The 17,794-nt window shown below is 40.2% G+C and overlaps 1 protein-coding gene across 4 annotated transcripts in view; it reads right to left on the bottom strand.

The window, feature by feature from the left end:
* dpy19l3 (dpy-19 like C-mannosyltransferase 3) overlaps positions 1 to 17,030 on the bottom strand; it is a 68,210-nt gene extending 51,180 nt beyond the window's left edge. For all 4 annotated transcript variants that reach the window (XR_009925185.1, XR_009925184.1, XR_009925186.1 and 1 more), the window contains exons 1-4: positions 16,916 to 17,030; positions 16,140 to 16,269; positions 14,718 to 14,845; positions 4,843 to 4,933 (exon numbers count right to left, since the gene is read on the bottom strand). Coding sequence is in view for 1 of the 4 variants with exons in the window: in XM_062419588.1 (XP_062275572.1) it covers positions 4,843 to 4,933; positions 14,718 to 14,845; positions 16,140 to 16,260 (340 nt within the window). In the remaining 3 variants the exon portion in view is untranslated. The remainder of the gene's footprint in view (positions 1 to 4,842; positions 4,934 to 14,717; positions 14,846 to 16,139; positions 16,270 to 16,915) is intronic.
* Between the last annotated feature and the right edge of the window lie 764 nt (positions 17,031 to 17,794).

Below are 17,794 nucleotides of genomic sequence, written 5' to 3'. Positions count from 1 at the left end.
GTCTGAACACATCAGTGCGTTCAACCTGAGCAGACTTCAGACATCGCTTCCTTTGTTCTGTGGAGCTGCTTTTTCTACATAACATTTCACTCCAACACCTGAACATACAGTAGTACATACAGCATCTAATATGACAGGGTTTTCTCACAGAGTTTTATAGCAGAGATGGGAAACCTGATGATGAAAATTTTCTATTAAAGTATTAACCTTTAGGAACGATTTCGCACAGGCAATACAGCAAATGCCATATATTTCATTTAGCATGGCAATTGTTTAGGGATCTACAGACTAAATTGGTGACAAGAGGAAATGCGTTGTAATCTGGGTGGTCTACCATCTCAGCTAGAATCATTTCTAGGGGAAATCCTGTATGAGAATGAATGAGTTCTTCCAAAGATGTTTTAGAGAATAATTCAGGTTTAAATCAGATTTTTGTAGATCGCTGAGGAAGAAGGGGAGTGTCGTGTTCAATTTGTTGCAATTTGGACACGCAGTACGTTAAATATTAATGAACTTTGAATACACCAGCAATTAGTGAGCTGCTCTGCTCTGTGCAGGAGCAGGACGGAGCTTCAGGACTGTGCTGAGTCTACCAGTTCAACTGGGGGATGGAAACAAAGTGAGAACGAAAAGACATGGAAATGATTTAAGGCACTGGATTATTAACATATTATCATATAGTATTTGTTGTATTGTATTGTCATATATCATTAAAATGATATTAACTGTTCATGCATCATGGCTATCGTCAATAACGGTATATTGCGACACCCCTAGTTCACGCCTAACATCAACTGTATTAATTTTCAGAGGCCAAGCAGTCGGCCCATTCCAAACAGACATATTTTCAGCAGGCACTGCACCGGTTATCATAAATGAAGCTGGTCAGGTGACTTTCACAGCCTGTCAAAATCAACCAGTTCTGACAAACAAAAAAATAGTACAGAATTTTATTCTAATTTATTTAGGATTAATTAGAATGTGACAGTGATGTCACAGAATCAATGTAGAATGTTCCGTTTCTGCAGCTGTGTCATATTCTGTCAGTTTACATGGTTCACTCTGACTATTCACTTCATCTTGATCGATCGTCTCATTATGACAGATTTCACCTCGTTGTCTACTGCCACATTAAGCAAATATTAGTTCAGCTAACATTAAGTCCTTAATAACTGACTTCTCCAAAGACCTGCAAAGTCTGTGGATTTCTTTGTCGAGATCATGGTCTCCAGTACATCGTTGAACCTGGTGAGAGCTGAAGCCCAGATCTTCACCAGCACTGTGCCCTCAGAAGTGCAAGAATAGGTAGAGTGTCCCTTTAATACTTTTCTATTCTCTGAAAAATGTGTCTACACCAAGTTACACAGATCAGCTGAATGGTTTAGATATCTATTCAAGGTGAAAAAAAACAACAAAAAACTATCCACACAGGAGTAGCTCAAAGCTCACTAGTTGAAATTGCTAATTAAATTAGCTAATAATAAACACTTGACTCATAACTCTGTAAAGCTGATCTTAAGAAATAGAGGGTTGTTTTTTTTCCGAGGTCAGAGGAAGATCATTTGAAACATTGCATGAAAATAAAGAAATGTGTCGTTATTACATCTCTGACACAGAATGGTAAAGGTGAACGACTGACAACAGGAATAAATGAATGAAAAACTAACAAAAAAGCCACTCACGTATGAAGTGGGTAAAAGTAAAGGCGGAGGTGTTTTGCAGTTTGGGCAAACCTCAAGCTAGTAATGTAAAGTAATGATGATGAGTGAAATGAAAGACAGCATTACATCGAGTTGACATGTTGGCTGATTCACAATGTTATAGCATTAAAAAGAAAATTGAAATTTTCACAATTATGACTATTATTTTGCAGCCACTAGTAAGCCAACAGTATGATTACTGACATTATGAAAATGAGACCTAACTTCTAACAAGCTAAAATTATCCTTTATCTATAGAATTATCATGCCATGTTACAAAAAAAGACTGGTTCTGACATTGTATTGTATGAGCTTCGACATACATTGGTGTCATTATACCAAATTGGTCATTGGGTGCAGTATCATTACTATATATTTGGTTTGACTGAAACAAAGTGCGACACTAAAATAGCAGCAGAGAGCTGGGATGTGTCACCCTGATCACTGCTGTGTTCTTGATCCATGTAAGGCCATAAAAACCAACACTGTTTTCTATAAACAAAGTACACATACCCACCCACCCACCCACCCACCCCCACACACGACTACAGTTAATCATTCCTATCTCTTTCCTACAAACTGGTTGCTTTATCCTGTGGTGCAAGCTTCCTTTCTATCCTCTCCTCCCTCATTTCCCCCTCTTTCCTATTTTAGCTCATAAACTCTTCTCTTCTTTCCTTTCTCTGTTCCTCAAAGTTCTCTATCTTCCTTCTTTTTTCTCTATTCATTCCTCCTTCCATCCTTGCTTCCATTCTCCCACCTGACTGTTTTCTTTTCCCACATCAATCTCTTATAATTTCTTCCTTTATCTCATCAGTCCATTGTTCCCTCCATATTTTTCCTCCTCCCTACCTTACTGCTTTACACTACTGTAGTTTCCGCATTCTGCCTTCTCTTGTGGTTTATAAGTGTGACGAGAAAAGAAGTGAACACACAGATTGAGGCGGAGGGGGAGGTCGGCCGGTCCCTCAGCTGATTAGCCTACAGCTCGTTTATTTGCCTTAGTGTAAAATTAGGCCCGGTTCCAACAAGAAATTTTACATGATAATGGGAACAAAATAATTAAACTAATTTCCCTCGGACCAGACTGTGTGTCACGAGTAACTGTGGTGATTTTTTTGCTCTGGCTGGAAAATGAAGAGGGGAGGAAAAGTTTCTTCCTGCTTGTAAGAGTTGGTAAAGACAGCCATCTGGTGTCTCTATCTGTGTAAAGAAAATAAAATGTTCTCAAGATTGGTTGTTGTGAGCTATTAGAAGTCCATTCTTCAATAATTAAAGTAGTTTCATTACATAATCATTCACAAAAATGTGTAAAATTCTAGGTTAGATGTTTTTCTGCCACTGGTTGTGGCTCTAATACGCATCAGTTACTATATATTACAGCTTTCTGTTTACAATAATGTCGGAGGCAGATTTACCACTTAAATTCCTTTTTAATTTCTGAAACAATGGCTCCTTAATTTCACACAGAGGTAGACAAAAGCCTTTTGTCTCTTGCCAGTGATCGTCAATTTTTCCAGCTGAAATTGTGAACCCCGCAGCTCTTCTCAGCTGCAGCTAGCGGACTAATTAAGCGATAGCTCCATGAGTTTGTCGAAAATGTCGTCTTTAACTGGCTTTTTAATGTTCCCCGCTGACTCATTTTAAAACAAGAACCGTGTGAAAGGGATTTCACAGCTACATAAACATGCTAAAAGACTGAGGCTGAAGCCGCTTGTCCCAGGGAAAAATAAGTTAGCCTCTGAACACTGAATTACAGAAACAGCACTGTTCATGTATCGCAGTGCAGAGCTAGTTAGTATGATAAGGAAAAATACAAGAACAGACCATTATTTCCTTAACATAACCCTGTTTGGTTTTCTTAGCTAACGTATTTTTTCACATTTTCAAACAGTATGCTTTCACATGTAACATTACAACAGAAAGGGCTTTTAGGTTATATAAGCAAGTTCGGCTAAATGTTTTCCCCGGTTTGACTGACCAGAGTTCCTGTGGTATAAATTTCCCCTAATCTAATACAGAGCAACTAATGTTAGCTTAAATTCTAGTAGCATCCAGAACAGGCTTCACCACAGTGAGGAAATACTACACACTGGATGTACAAGTCATAAACCAGGCTTTTTAAAAACCTATAACCCCATAAAACAATGTAGTTATTTGATGATATGTTTTTTGGGTATGGACGTAACACCAGCCCTTTGTTTAAAAACCACATACTTCAGTTAGTACAATTCTGTGTAGTACACTGTGTACACTATGTACTTACTTGTATAGTGTGCACATTTCGTCAGGTTAGTGTTGTCTCAAATCAAACACGGCTGTTGCCCACTTACCAGAAATGACGATTAGCTAGTTAGCAAGCTGGCGTTAGCATTCGCATTATCGTTCGCTGTAATAAATCATTACGGACTGCTAAATTAACCCAATAAACCTACTGATGGCTTATATGTGACAACACAGGTGCTTAGTGCAGAAAACATGTATAATGTGTTGATGTTCGCTGTAGTTATGTCCTCAGCTGCTATTTCCAGTTTAAAAAGTAATCCCTCCCCTTCCACTACATAGCTAAGATGGTGACCATTGAGGACGAGAAGTGCCCATAGTTCCATACTCAACTTTTTGATCATTTTGACTGCATCATCTGGGTACTCATAGTGCACTGCATTTTTCCATACTTTTCATTGTTAACACACTTATGCACTCAAAATATTAAGTTTAAGTACAGAAGTGCGCGGTTTGAGACACAGCATAGGTCACTACAGATGGTCACTACTGTATGTACTAAGCTAGTTAGCTGGACATGCTCACAATTGCAAAAAAATTAGGGCTGTTAAATCCATTCCATCCAAGTTGTTTATGGGTTTTCGGTTTTGGAGGGTGAAAAAAAAGACACCACCCTAATGACTTTAGATGCCGGGTACCTCCATTACTAGAGTCCCATGAACACTGGTTTGTCATGTCAAACCCAAAGCCCTGCGGGGCTGCCGAGCCTAGTTACAGTTACATAATCACTGATTAGAAAAAAATAAAATAAAATGTAAAAAAAAAATATATATATATATATATATATATACACACACACACACACACACATACACATACACATATGAAAATTACATATGACCATAAACAAAGAGTATACCTTCCTGTATGGACGGGGCCAGCAGCATTTGCTTGTAGTAGGAGTAGTACAGTCCACACTCTGTGCGAAAGGAGATCTCCCGCTCCACCTCCTAAAAGCAAAAAGGGGAATTTGGTTGTATAAAACCACACAATTTTGTCTTCTGTAATATGGAAAACAGATATCCTGGCAAGACATGACAGAAACATGGAGGATAGAGGTAGAGCAGCTAATACACTGGTAATCCTCAACAGTAACAATAAGACAGGTACAGTGTGTGTGTGTGTGTGTGTGTGTGTGTGTGTGTGTGTGTGTGTGTGTGTGTGTGGGTGTGTGTGTGTGTGTGTGTGTGTGTGTGTGTTCTGAGTGTGTCTTCCCAAGAGATTTCCCGCTTGCCACGCATGATTACTGTTCCCACTGAGGGGTAAACAGAGCAACCAGTGAAGTACCACCTGCAAAATATTAAGTCAATCATTAATCTATCACATTTGAATTGTTTTTACAGCTCCTCTTCACTAAACATACATTTTAATAAAGTCAGATATTTCTTTGACATATTGCTGCGGTGGTGGTGGTTTAAAAGAAAGTCAAATTGTTTCTCCAGCGTCATCGCTCCTCTGCTGATGAATGCAGTCATGCATAGGGATCTCTTAAAAACTAGTGATTATGAACAACCAAAGCATATTTCTTACCATTATTGTGGTGGCAGATGGAAACCAAACCCCTAATGACTGACAAGATATCTAAATGACAGAGGTAACAGCCCTGCTTAATTCCAGTTGCATTACAGCTCAAGTTGTTATGCTAAAAAGGGAACAAAGAGAGTTGTATGAAAGACTAAATCCACCATAAAGATACATTCAATTTCACTTAAAATGTCCCATATTCTAACCATCTGCCACCAAATGTCCTTCTGCAGACTCTCACTCCACTTTACACCCCTATCCAGAGTAGCTACAGGCCAGTGGTTTCCAATCATATCCCAAAAAGGCACGGGTGTTCCTGCCAGCTAGTTAACCACATTCACCTTGTTAACCACTCCCTGATGAATAGAGTGAAAGTCATTCAATTCTGTGGAGCACAATAAAGAAGCACTGGTTTATACCATTAAGAGAGATCTCAGTCCCAATATGCTACAGACATATTTGTATTTGGCACAGGTTTCTAGGCAGTGAATGGTACTACTGCTGTTGAGTGAGGATGTCCTTATGGCCCTGCACAGTCATGGTCAACCCACACAAGTGTTTTCATTTAAAGTGCCTACTTAGATGTCTTCTCACGACTGTGTGGGCAAGTTAATCAACATCTAATTCACTTTCTCATTAATTCTGTTGTTCGTACAGTACACCTTCTTTTAAGTTTGGTCACCTCACCAAACTTCCAGCATAGTTCCACCTGTTCCCTCTTTGAATATATTACTGATAGGAATATCAATAATCTTCACAGAACATGTTAATTCTTGTGTTCTGAAATCTGATCTGGTTCAGTCTTTTGCCACGTGTTAAACAACAGTATATAATTAAATTCCATTTTATGAAAAAAATATTTTGACAGTTCAGGAGGATGTTTTCCTCTTCAGTTACACAGATGTTTTGTGAAATTTTGCCTTGCAATGCACATGTCTTATTACAGAACTGCCTGTGTGGTGATATGTCAGGTTATCCTTTGCCATCTTTAATACTGTTGTGATGGCGGATATCTGGATGTGAGGATATCCAGTTCTTTTCAAAATGACAGTACCTTTTTGAACCATAGAAACCATGTGTCCACTTTGTCCCTAACTGGGGCACAGCAGGGTGCCTTTTAAATTTAAAAAAGACAATTTTACAGGATATTCCATGAATTGAATTGACCAGACAGATCACAATAAAGAAGAAGAGATTGGAGGATAATGAACAATAACAGCAAAAAAATATATTTTGTCGCCAGACTGACTCTACTAGGGAGGTGAGATTGGACTGCTGAGGGGTGAGACAGTAATACAGTGAAAATATAAACTAACTGAACCCTTGGAGGTCATTCCTCAGGCTGTTACTGAGAGGGAGAGCTTTTCTTCAATGCGATCGGTTTATTAAGGATTCAGATTAAAACAGTAACAATTATACTAGTAATAACTCCTACCGTGAGCTGAGAGAACCACAGCAGATTCTCATGTATGGCGTTAACACACCAGGCCTGAGTCAGAGCCAGCAGCCCAGCCAATAACAGCCCCGCTGCCATGGAAACACACTGTCGCCAAGGCCACCGGAGTAGAATGCCTGAACCGGAACAATTAGCGGATCCTCCAAGCACAGAGACCTCCCCTGAATCCCCCTCCGGTGTGGCATAAGACGTTGCTGTCCCCCACATCTTGGTACTGCTGCATCTCCTCTCAGCCGGCCCATCTTGTGAAAGGCCTAAATCATTTCCTAGTTTGCTCAACTTAACTCTCTTACGAAGCTCCATCGCCTGAGAAGACGGAGATTATCAATAAATTCTTGGATCCTTTGATGAGCTGGATCCAGGTAGATAAACAGCATGCTCCAGGGCTGAGCTATAGAACTGATCCAAATCCATTACGGCAATAAATATAAATGTGTGTTTCTCTTTTCTTGAAGTCAGTCCAAATAAATGTGCCTTTTAATCGCTTCAAGTTCCTTGCCAAAGGAAATATGCAAAAGCTTTCTCTGAGGGAGCGAGCAGCTAGTTTCCTTCCCAATCCTCCTTTTGAGTCTGCCCGAGACAAAACAAGCCTTGGCTTTACACCAAGAACTCTGATGATGATGGCTAATCCTCAGTTTAAATTAAGGTCAAAAAGAATAGGCTCGGTTAACAAGTTCACACATTGCTCATTACCCCGAAAAGCTAGTTTACATCTCAGAAGGCAGTGATCCTCTTCTCTGTTTCTCTCTGTTAGCATTTTCTCTTTATGGGTCTTTGTATAACTCCCATCTCTCTGATGTGATGCTTGAAGAATCCAAGCTAGAGTCCGTCCAGCACTGGCCTTGCTTCGTCTTGCCTCCGCTTTAGGGCTAAACACGGCCAGACCCCAACAGAACAGAGACTTCAAAACACAAAACCAAGGTTTCCTCAATGAAGCAGCCACTATGAAGGAGAAAGACTGAGCCTCTGTAAGTCTGTGAACAACAGAATGGGTTGTAGATAACTGTAGCAGCCAGAGGGAGCGAGGGAGGGGGGGGGGGGGGGGGGGGGGGGGGAAAGGAGAGTTGACTACTGGTGACCCCATGTCTATAAAAACACACATGCACAAGGCAAAAGAATAAGATGGGGGAGGGGAGGGGGCTTAGGTGAGGGGAACATGTTGGAACGTTGTTCGGAAAATGCAGGGAACATTTGTTAGAGGGTTCGCGGATCTGGAAGCAGCATCAAGCTGTGAGCACGTCTGAAATAAACTTTGCTAGGCACCGGGAGCCCACGTGTATATGACTTCACACCTGATGAATTCGAGAGGCCAGTTTAAAACAGCTGACTCATTGCATGTGTAAGAGGACTGGTGATAATAAGCATTGTAAGTGTGTGTGAAAGACGGATAAGAAGAGTGAAAAAGAACAAGAATAACCCTTTAAACTCAGGGCTGATGCTGCTCCCACCTTCGCTCAAAAGGGCGAGGAAACCACATGTGAGATGATTAAAACCATTCCCACTCTGTTAAATGACAGCTCCTCCACAGACCGTTAACTCTTTGATATCATCAAAGACATAGGGTCAGGTCCAAGCAACAACCGCAAAGTACCAACAGCGAGCAGACGGGACTCTCAAACTCACAAATCACTTTCCAGCATGCTTTTTTTACGGTCCCCTCCATCCTTTTTGACCTGGAGAGACTTGGGAGAGCATGTGTGCGTGAGAGCCGGTAAGAGGAGGAGTGGAAGTTAAAGAGAGACGGTGGATCTCGGATGGCAGGAAATTAAATACATTACCTCAACTAGCTGAGAGCGCAACAGCATGAGGTTCAAGGCTAGGTCAGACTGCAGCAGCGTCTGTCGCTTCTTAAAACTGTATTAAGACTCAAAAGCAGGTACCGGTGAGACGATGAAATGTGCTCTGTGAAATCCTGTTGGAGGTACAGATTTTAAAGGCATTTAAAGGCTTAACGCTATTGCCAAAACACAGCACAGCGGTTTGTAATACTCACTGACAGTTTACAACTCTGGAAAGTTATGACAATCCCGAGGTAAACAGTAGGAACTCTGCGGTCATGTTACGATCCTGTCGGATCATGTCGGATTACATTGCAGCAACAGTTGAAGCTGGTTTAACTTACATTTTTTCCACAGATTTCTTACCCTCTCTGAATGAACTCATTTTTAATGTTAAGTCTATGCAATGCACATATTTAAGTTGTTTGCCAAATGAAAGGGATACATCTGTTTGAATATTGTATTTTGTATTGTATTGTATAGTATTGGTGGTGTTTTTTCAGATTTATACATACCACACTAGAAGACTTTGAAAAGACTTTTAAAAGTCTGACACCCTCTAGCATCTACAGATAAAGTGTCATAAGTCACTGAGTCTTTCTGTCACAGGCTATAAATTTTGCAAGACCAGGGACCTTGCAGGGTTACTATTTGCAAGACTATAACTAGATTCTTTTTGAGATGATTTCCCGACCTGCTGCTCCTGGTGGAAATTTACGAGAAGAACTACTGCTGAACGATGGAGCAGAAACAGAAGCTGCTTTTGTGCGTGTGTAATGGTTTATTCTGGAAAAAGAGGGGGAAAAACTGCCAAAAAGAAAATGTAAATTAATTCATTCAGTTATGATGAACAACTGTGAAGAGAAACAACCGACACTGATTGTTCCTGTTATTAACTAATTGTCATGTTTTAACCAATAAAATGTGGGTTAACATTTCTAAAACAATCACATTAAAAAAACTAAAAAAACAACTTAAATTTACAAGTTTTCCATAACCTAACCTAATGGACACAGCACTCTCAGCTGCAGGATGTTGGAGTATTCCTGTTTGGAAACCCTGCAAACGGCATGAAATACAGTAGAAACAGCAGCAGCCTTCATAATTATACAGCGGGAGAAAGTCACAGGTTTAACTGAAATCATGTGTGAACCACCAGTAAATACACCGCAGCTGACAGAGAGAGAGAGGAGGTCATATTATACAGAGAAATATGAGCTTTTTTCTAAGTGAATAAATATTAATGCGACATGAGCTAAAAGGGCAACGAGAATGCCGAGCTTTCATCAGGAGTCATTAATAACACCATCAAGCATATCATGTTTAATCGGGAAAGTAGTTTAAAAATGTGCACACAAAAGGGCAACCATTTACTGCACGCTGTCGTAAGAAACTCAGTACAATCAGCTGCTTTCAGTAATCAATACAAACACACATTATTAGACTGTAAAATATCAAACCAATAACTAACAGCAGTCAATGTCGGACAAACTTATACTTTAGTTTAGCAGTTAGCTGGTGTTTCTGTGGTGGTGATAAAAATGTTTGAATTCAACTGAAGCTCCACACGCTCGCCAAACTCCCTTTAAGAAATATGTCATATTAACAATTACTTACATGTCTGCAAAAACACTTATCTCTAGAAGCACAAGATAAAAGGTCGACGTCAAAAGTCGACAGTTTTCTTGTCAATTCGGCAGCAGTATAATCCATTAAAGATAAACTGTATTTCTGTATGAACTTCACATTTGGGATTTTTGTCACTTCAACTGGCTGCCAGCCTCTGTTAGTGCCCTACTGTAGTGGGAGAAGACGAAGGGAATGAAAGGTGAACTGCAAAAAAATTAAGACTAACACTGTTGATTTACAGTCTCTCATGTGTGTGAGGGTATTTGAGGTTTTTTGAAAATCTTATACCAAATGGTCGAGATGACGGGACGCCTCAACTGTAACAAAACTCATGATTTTATTCCGGCATTGGAAATTTGTCTGCAATAGTGAAATAGTTTGAAGAGTAATTTGCAGTCAAGGCCAGCATTAGCTGTATTTGTGTGTCCACAGTCTAAGACAGAGACTGTGATGGCATTAACAGAAGGAAGCACTTTATACACGCGCACACACACACACAATGTGAAATGATGTCAGCCGGGACCCCACTTATGGGAACATTGCAGAGAAATATTAGCCAGGCCTATGAAGTGACCTGCATTTATTATGAATGAAAGCATCTGTCGGTCTCTTCTCTTCACACACACACACACACATAAACTGAAACAACCCAGCATAGGACCTCAAACTGTGTCTGCGCAGGTTCCACACAATTAACAATGTGCTGCTTTGTCTCCCTGTGACAAAAAGTCACAAATGATGGTGTGCAGATTTCCTCTGTGGTCCAGACATGCTGCACATCTGCATAAGACACAGATGAAGCACTTGTTGGCTCTGCCCGTTTCTGCAAATGAGTCAAAGATTTATTAGGGCCAGTCTGCTCAGTTGTTGTGTTTGATTCAAATCCATTCTGTGATTTAATGCTTTTACTAAACCTGACCCGATATGTACAGGTGAAGGTCTGATCTCTGATGAGGTCATTACTAGGTTTGATGGATCACTCCCTGCAGACACAGAGAATCTCCCACCAAACTGAGAAATTGTCAATCATTGTAGGACATTCAGACAAATCTGAACTAACTAGTGTTACATCTTCAGCCTATCACTTACTAATATCTCTTAATAACCACCATCATTATGCAACACTGTGTAGTTAGGTAAATTAGCTAACTACTAAATTATATGTACATAATACAATTTTAAAGTACATTGCTGAAAATCACAATGTAGCTAAATATTCAGCCCAAAATTTAATCATGAAACCCTACTGGCAATATTTTTAAATGGGCCAGTTTGTTTTGCCACTACAAATCTAGCTGTTAGCAGCGTTAGCATTATAGTTTAGCAGTCATAACGTCTGTGTTGCAACCAGTATATGGCTAACTAGCTGCTATCCTCAGACCTGATGAGAGAAGGCCGCAGATATTGCCGAGGTTGTAATAAACATCACAATCCTCCTGAAGTTTTAAAAACACCGAAATCTTATGATGTGTTTCTATGGAGGACAAACGTGCACAGTTTCACCACAGATAATTTCCTGAATAATGCACTTTGTTGGGGTGATATCACATAAGTTAAGCTAATGTTGAGTCTCCTAGACTTTAATGCAATAACGAACAAAATAATTTAGCCACCTGACTCCCGAGCTCTTTCATGCAACTTAAGAACAATTTATTTGAAAAAAGGATTACATTAACTAATGCAACATATTTGGGCAAACTGTTTAATTGTATACAAACTTAATTTCTAGAAGACAAGGTTGCTTCTTCACCAGCTAGCATACGTTAGCTCTGCTACATCTATCAAGCTAACGTCACGGACTGCCTGTTCTCAGTCAGAGCCAGCAAGCTAACGGTTACCACTCCAGATCATTTCTCTCTTTGAGCTAACAGATACAGTTGTTGAGCTGCCTCCCACCATGAAGAAGGAAGATTCTGGTTTTATCTGCACTAATGTGGTTACAAAAATTTTAAACAAAGATACACACTTTGTCTGGAAGAAGCATACCTGAACTGTAGCTGACATCCTAGACCAGTTCCCTGGTTAGTAGCTAGGTTAACAGAGAAGGGTTTGCAATGTAGAGACACCGATTCCCCTGTAGCCCATTCTCTGTTAGGTCAAAAGCCCCATCTCAGATTATGAAAAGGAGGAAGAGCCAGAATGCTTCTTGTAAAAACATTTTTAAAAATGTAAACCATATTTTGACAGATTTCACACAGAATTTTGGTTGTATATCAATGTAGCTATATCTCTGACTCTTCAGTTACGTGGAGTAAGAATACGTACGACTATTCCTTGCATAAATTGCCTCGTACATCCATCAAAAAGAATGACTACTCCGCTAAATGTGTCATAAATAACCAACAAAAATCAGCATTCACATAACTTTTTGCCCCAGTTAGAACTCTGACAGAGCAATCTGTTCTGCCATGTCAGCCAGTTTAACATCTGCTGTGTGTATCACAGTCTGAAGCTTTGGAAGGGGGATTTAAAAATTACATCATATCTGACGGGGCACAATGTTCTGTTGCCGTATAACAGTTAACAGACTCTAAAAAAGAAAACAGTCGCTCCGGTGTTTCAGGACTTCATGTGGATCATTTAATGGGCCTGAAAATCGTATCATCAGCAGCGCACGGAAAAACAATCATCCCATTTCAGGATGAAGTGTTTATGACGTGTGTTCAGGCGATGAGGGGGCTGAATGAGGGGGACTGGTGTGATTGGCACTCCTGGTAAAGCTACATTTCCTCTGGAGATAAGCAGGAAAGATGTGTGGAATTTTCTAGCTTTTAAATGGTTCAACCCGGGAGACATTTTCCATCTGCGAAATTCCACATCTGCTACGTGGTTGATGAGTCTCTCACATGGATGTCAAATCCTTAGATAACCTCCACACAAATGCGTCAGCTGCATCAATCCAGGCATCTCTGCTACTTCTTAAACGTACAAGAGTGTCATAAAAGAGTTTGATTCCATGTGTTTTCAGCATTCCCTGATGTCCTGCTGGGATGGCACAAGCTAAGTTAACTATAATCACTATGATGTCCAGCCAGTAGTTTACTAATCCTACTTACCACAAAGACGTCATACCTTCCTCACCAAAACTCCCTTCAGACATCTAGCAGTAATTCACCTTACTGTGACCTTGAAACACTATCTGCAATCCAGTCTTAAAAGGACAAGTTCACAATTTTTCAGGTATCCATATGAACAGTGAAAGAAGATTTCCTTGCTGTAATCATTTCTCCACTAAAAAGACTTAACATTGAAAGACATCTACTTGATTTGACTCATCTGGACGACTGAAGCTTCATATGAGCTACAGATAAACTTTTGGATTTTGTCCCCCATCACTAACACTGTAAGAGCATTATGAAAGGATCTTCTTATGGTCAGTATGAAGAGGAGGAATGATTATGGAAGGAAAACATTTCTGTGTTCATTTGGGCTCCTGACTGTTAAAACAGATGTGACAAATTGTCAACCTGATTAAGATTAAGTGTGAGGTAGTTCCGGTTATAGAAACATTTCATTCCTGCTTTAGTGTACAAAGCCTTAAAGCATTAATGCTACACAATGATTTTCATTCATAGTGCTGAACAGACAAAAACCTGTTGTGAAGTGCACACAAGAATAGCTCCTGTATTATTAGTCCTAATGAAAGCAAACACCTGTAGCCTACAGTTATGGCAGATTATATATATATCTCGTTATATAGATCCCCCAAATGCAGCACAACATGACACTCACAATATTCTAGTGGACACAGGATTTTTCTCCATACTTAAACTCACAAATACACCTCCTGAAACGTCACCATGCAAACCAACTGCATTTATTTCTCTGAACAGTTTCTCGATACACTACGTTCCTAAAGTGTGACTTTGAACTGCTCTCATGCAGTTACAAAAAAAATTTTTCTCAACAGGCTAGGCCAGAAAAGCAATCAGCTGATAAGAGATAGCATTTCTACAACCTTTAAAAATTATCAACTTTTTCAGCTCTTCTTTAACTGTTCAGCTACCATCACTGACTGAGATTATGAGTGAGGCAGCTGATTCTGCTCTGTTTGTCACATTAAGTCACAGATAGCAACCATATGATGGTATTACTGGCTGATCTTTGATAGCTGGCTGCCACCTGTAGTGACACTACCGTTGCTGCAATACGTGTGACTCACAAAAACAGTGGTGTTTAATTTGCCGGAAATAGAAAATGGAGAAAAAAACGTATTTGTAGTTAGTGACAGAAAAACATATAAGATATAAGAAAACGAAGAGATTAAGCAAAATTCTCTCAACATTTCACCTGTCTTTACTTGCTCTACCTGAAGACTTAAAGACTACACAGTAAATGACTTTTTACCTTGATGTTGGAGAACCACAGGTCGTTCTCATGCAGCGTCGCCACGTAGATGCAGCACAGCAGGCCCAGACCAACAGCCACAGACCAACCAACCGACGTCCAGATTATTGCCCCCCATGACCAATCACCTGCATCAACATTTTATTATGTTACTGTGATAAAAAATAAAATAACACATAATTTATAAAAACAGCAACACTAACATATACATTCTTCCTCAAAATGAACACCATCTGTCTCAGCAGTGTGATGTATCTGGTCTGACACAGCCGGTGAAGCACAGGTGTCATTCATAACATTAACGATGGCTCCATTCCACTATGTGCCCCAGTAAACCAGACTGCTGAGTGAGCAATATCTAAGCATTAAAACAGGTCAATTTACATGGACTGCAGACATTATGAATATTTGATACACTTGTGGTTAGAGCTAGACAGAAAATTAATCTACAAATATTATTGATTCTACTATTGATAATCAATTAGTTGTTTTGAGACCTCTTTGCAAGAAAGAAATGCAAAAATGATCTGATTCCAGCTGAACATTTTCTGGTTTCTTTAGTCTTCTATGATAGTAAACTCAATACACTTTGGGTTGTGGTCTGTTTTTAAGGACAAAACAAGACTTTTAGGTTGCATCTTTGTCTTTTTTCTCATTGTTTCCCTATTTTCTACCTTTTTTAAATAATTATGAGTTACAGCCCTGATTGTGGTGTCCCAGCTATATCATGAGAAGTTAAAGAAAAATGAATACATCATGAAACACATTAAAAACATCTTCTAGAAGAAATCAAACTGGGTGTCATTTGTTTGAGAGTAGAAATACTTTGTTTTTTGAAATCCAGTTTTCTAATATGATAAATTAAATACTTTTTTTCTTATTTACCACAATCTTAGTCAGATAAAAAGCAGTATTATGTCTTGTTCATGATCTTTAACTGAGGAGCCAGAGCGAGTCAGTCAGCATTAGCACTCAGGAAACATGGTGTTATGTGCGTTTCTATTTTGTTTTTATTTTGCCATGTATTGTTTTTATATTCTCTCTTGATGCATTTTATGTAAAGCACTTTGAATTGCCTTGTTGCTGAAATGTGCTGTACAAATAAATTAGCTTTTCCTCGCCTTGCCTTCATGTCCTCTGAGGACGCAAAAGGTGTAAGAGCTCGGGCTTTAACCAGCAGGGTAAGATATGAAAATGTGATTTCATTAAAAAAAACCCAGTGGAAACTCCTGGTTGTGCACACACAGCAGGTCAGGGTCACGGTCACATACAGTGCACCAACCCCTGCAGCTGGATCTGGACACTTCATCGGGATAGGTGGCTGCCACAAACGCTCACCCATTAGTCAAAGAGCATCCCGAATCTGCTCGTATGGAGGAGGAGCTGGGTGGGACAGACTGAAGGATGGCTCGGCTAACTCACCGTGCAAGATCTTCTCTGGATGATGATCGGTGCAACAGTTGGACTGTTGGGACTGAAACTCTGAGACACCGAGAGGGGGCTCCTTCCCCCTGCTGCCCTTCCTCTGACGCAACGCTGTCATGTTGGAACACTGCAGAAAAAGGGGGGAGTGAGTCTGATTACTCACACTGATATGATGAACACACACACACACACAGGCATCTATCCTACATACACACAAACACACACAGCGTGTCCACTGCAGTGTATACACCACTGCAATCTGAGCCAAAGCATACAAAGACCTGCCCCCCCCTGCTTTGGGTTCTGTCATTCAGTCAAACACTCATATCATAGACAGACTGTAGACTGGGACGGACAGGCCTGCGTTACAGCGGCATTTCCTGCTCACGTCGCTGACAGAATAACGTGAAACATCAGATCACATCTACCGACACCGACAGCAGCCACATCACCGGCTACTACATCCATCCTACCGTGTTTTCAGGCGGGTGATAGGCGATGCCATTCACTACCGCATATCTACAAGTCCCTCATTACATATTAGGAAAGACTGTCAATACAGTGAGGCGCAGGATAGCTTAAAGTGCAATAAGATGGGAGCAAACTCCTATTGTGTGGCTGGCACGGACACACTACTACAGCCTCTTTATAATGAACTGTATGTGCATTTTAACGGAGGCGCGCTCCGTGATGGACGCCAGCTTTTCTTTTCTGTCTTGACAGCAACAAAGACGAATTAGATTTAGAGCCAACAGTACATTTATAAGCCTCACCCTCCTCTACAGCGGCTGGTAGGATGGTCCGTCCCTCTCTCTCTCTCTCTCCCTCTCTCTCTCTCTCTGCCTCTCTACCTCCCTCGCTCTCTCTACTTTCCTCTCCTCTTTTTTTCTCTCTTTCTCCTGTTGGTTAACATTCGTCGGTCCGCTTCGTACCGCACTGGCTTTATTGTGGTGGCACAACACCGGAAGACGAGCGAGCCCGCCTTCAAAAATAAAAGGGTATATATATATATATCACTTTGAAGTCGCAGTGAAACGGAAGTTGGAGCGTTTTTGTGCTTCTTTGCTGTGACGTATTTCCCAATGAACGGAATGTTTGAAAAAGAAGGATTTATGGAGGGAAAGGGGGGCTTTAAATCACATCCTTCGCATATGATTGGACTGCTAAAGGAGTGGGCGGGGCTTACATACATTAGCATGATGATGAGCTACACACACCTTCTCACCTGTTGTTAGACCAAGAGGAGGAGAAGGGACACATTCATTAATTGGACCTCAGTAGTTTTAGAAATGAAAACTTTTTTTTTCCACTGACATCCAAACGCATCCCTTCTTGTCTCTTTTCATATTGGTCTGTTAGCTACTAAGACGGAGGTTGTTGCAAAACCAGATTTTTAAACTTCGGTAAATACTAGTACCAAAAAAAAACATATTCAATACTCTTTTGATACCACAGCAAAAAGAAAAAAAAGTGCTCAGCACACACAATGGGATGGGTTTTTTTTTTTTAATCCAATTTGCTAACTTTTGCTAACCTAGCTTTCTAGAGTTAGCTAGCTAGAGTTAGCACCAACAAACAGCAACAAACCAACAACTTCTTCTCCACCAACAAACCCAAGATGTAACAGCTACAGTTTTTCCACCATGGATGTA

This window comes from Scomber scombrus, chromosome 1 (genome assembly GCF_963691925.1).
Source record: "Scomber scombrus chromosome 1, fScoSco1.1, whole genome shotgun sequence".
Classification (NCBI taxonomy): Eukaryota; Metazoa; Chordata; class Actinopteri; order Scombriformes; family Scombridae; genus Scomber; species Scomber scombrus.
The sequence above is the reverse complement of the archived record's forward strand: the minus strand, read 5'-3'. Positions and strand labels throughout refer to the sequence as shown.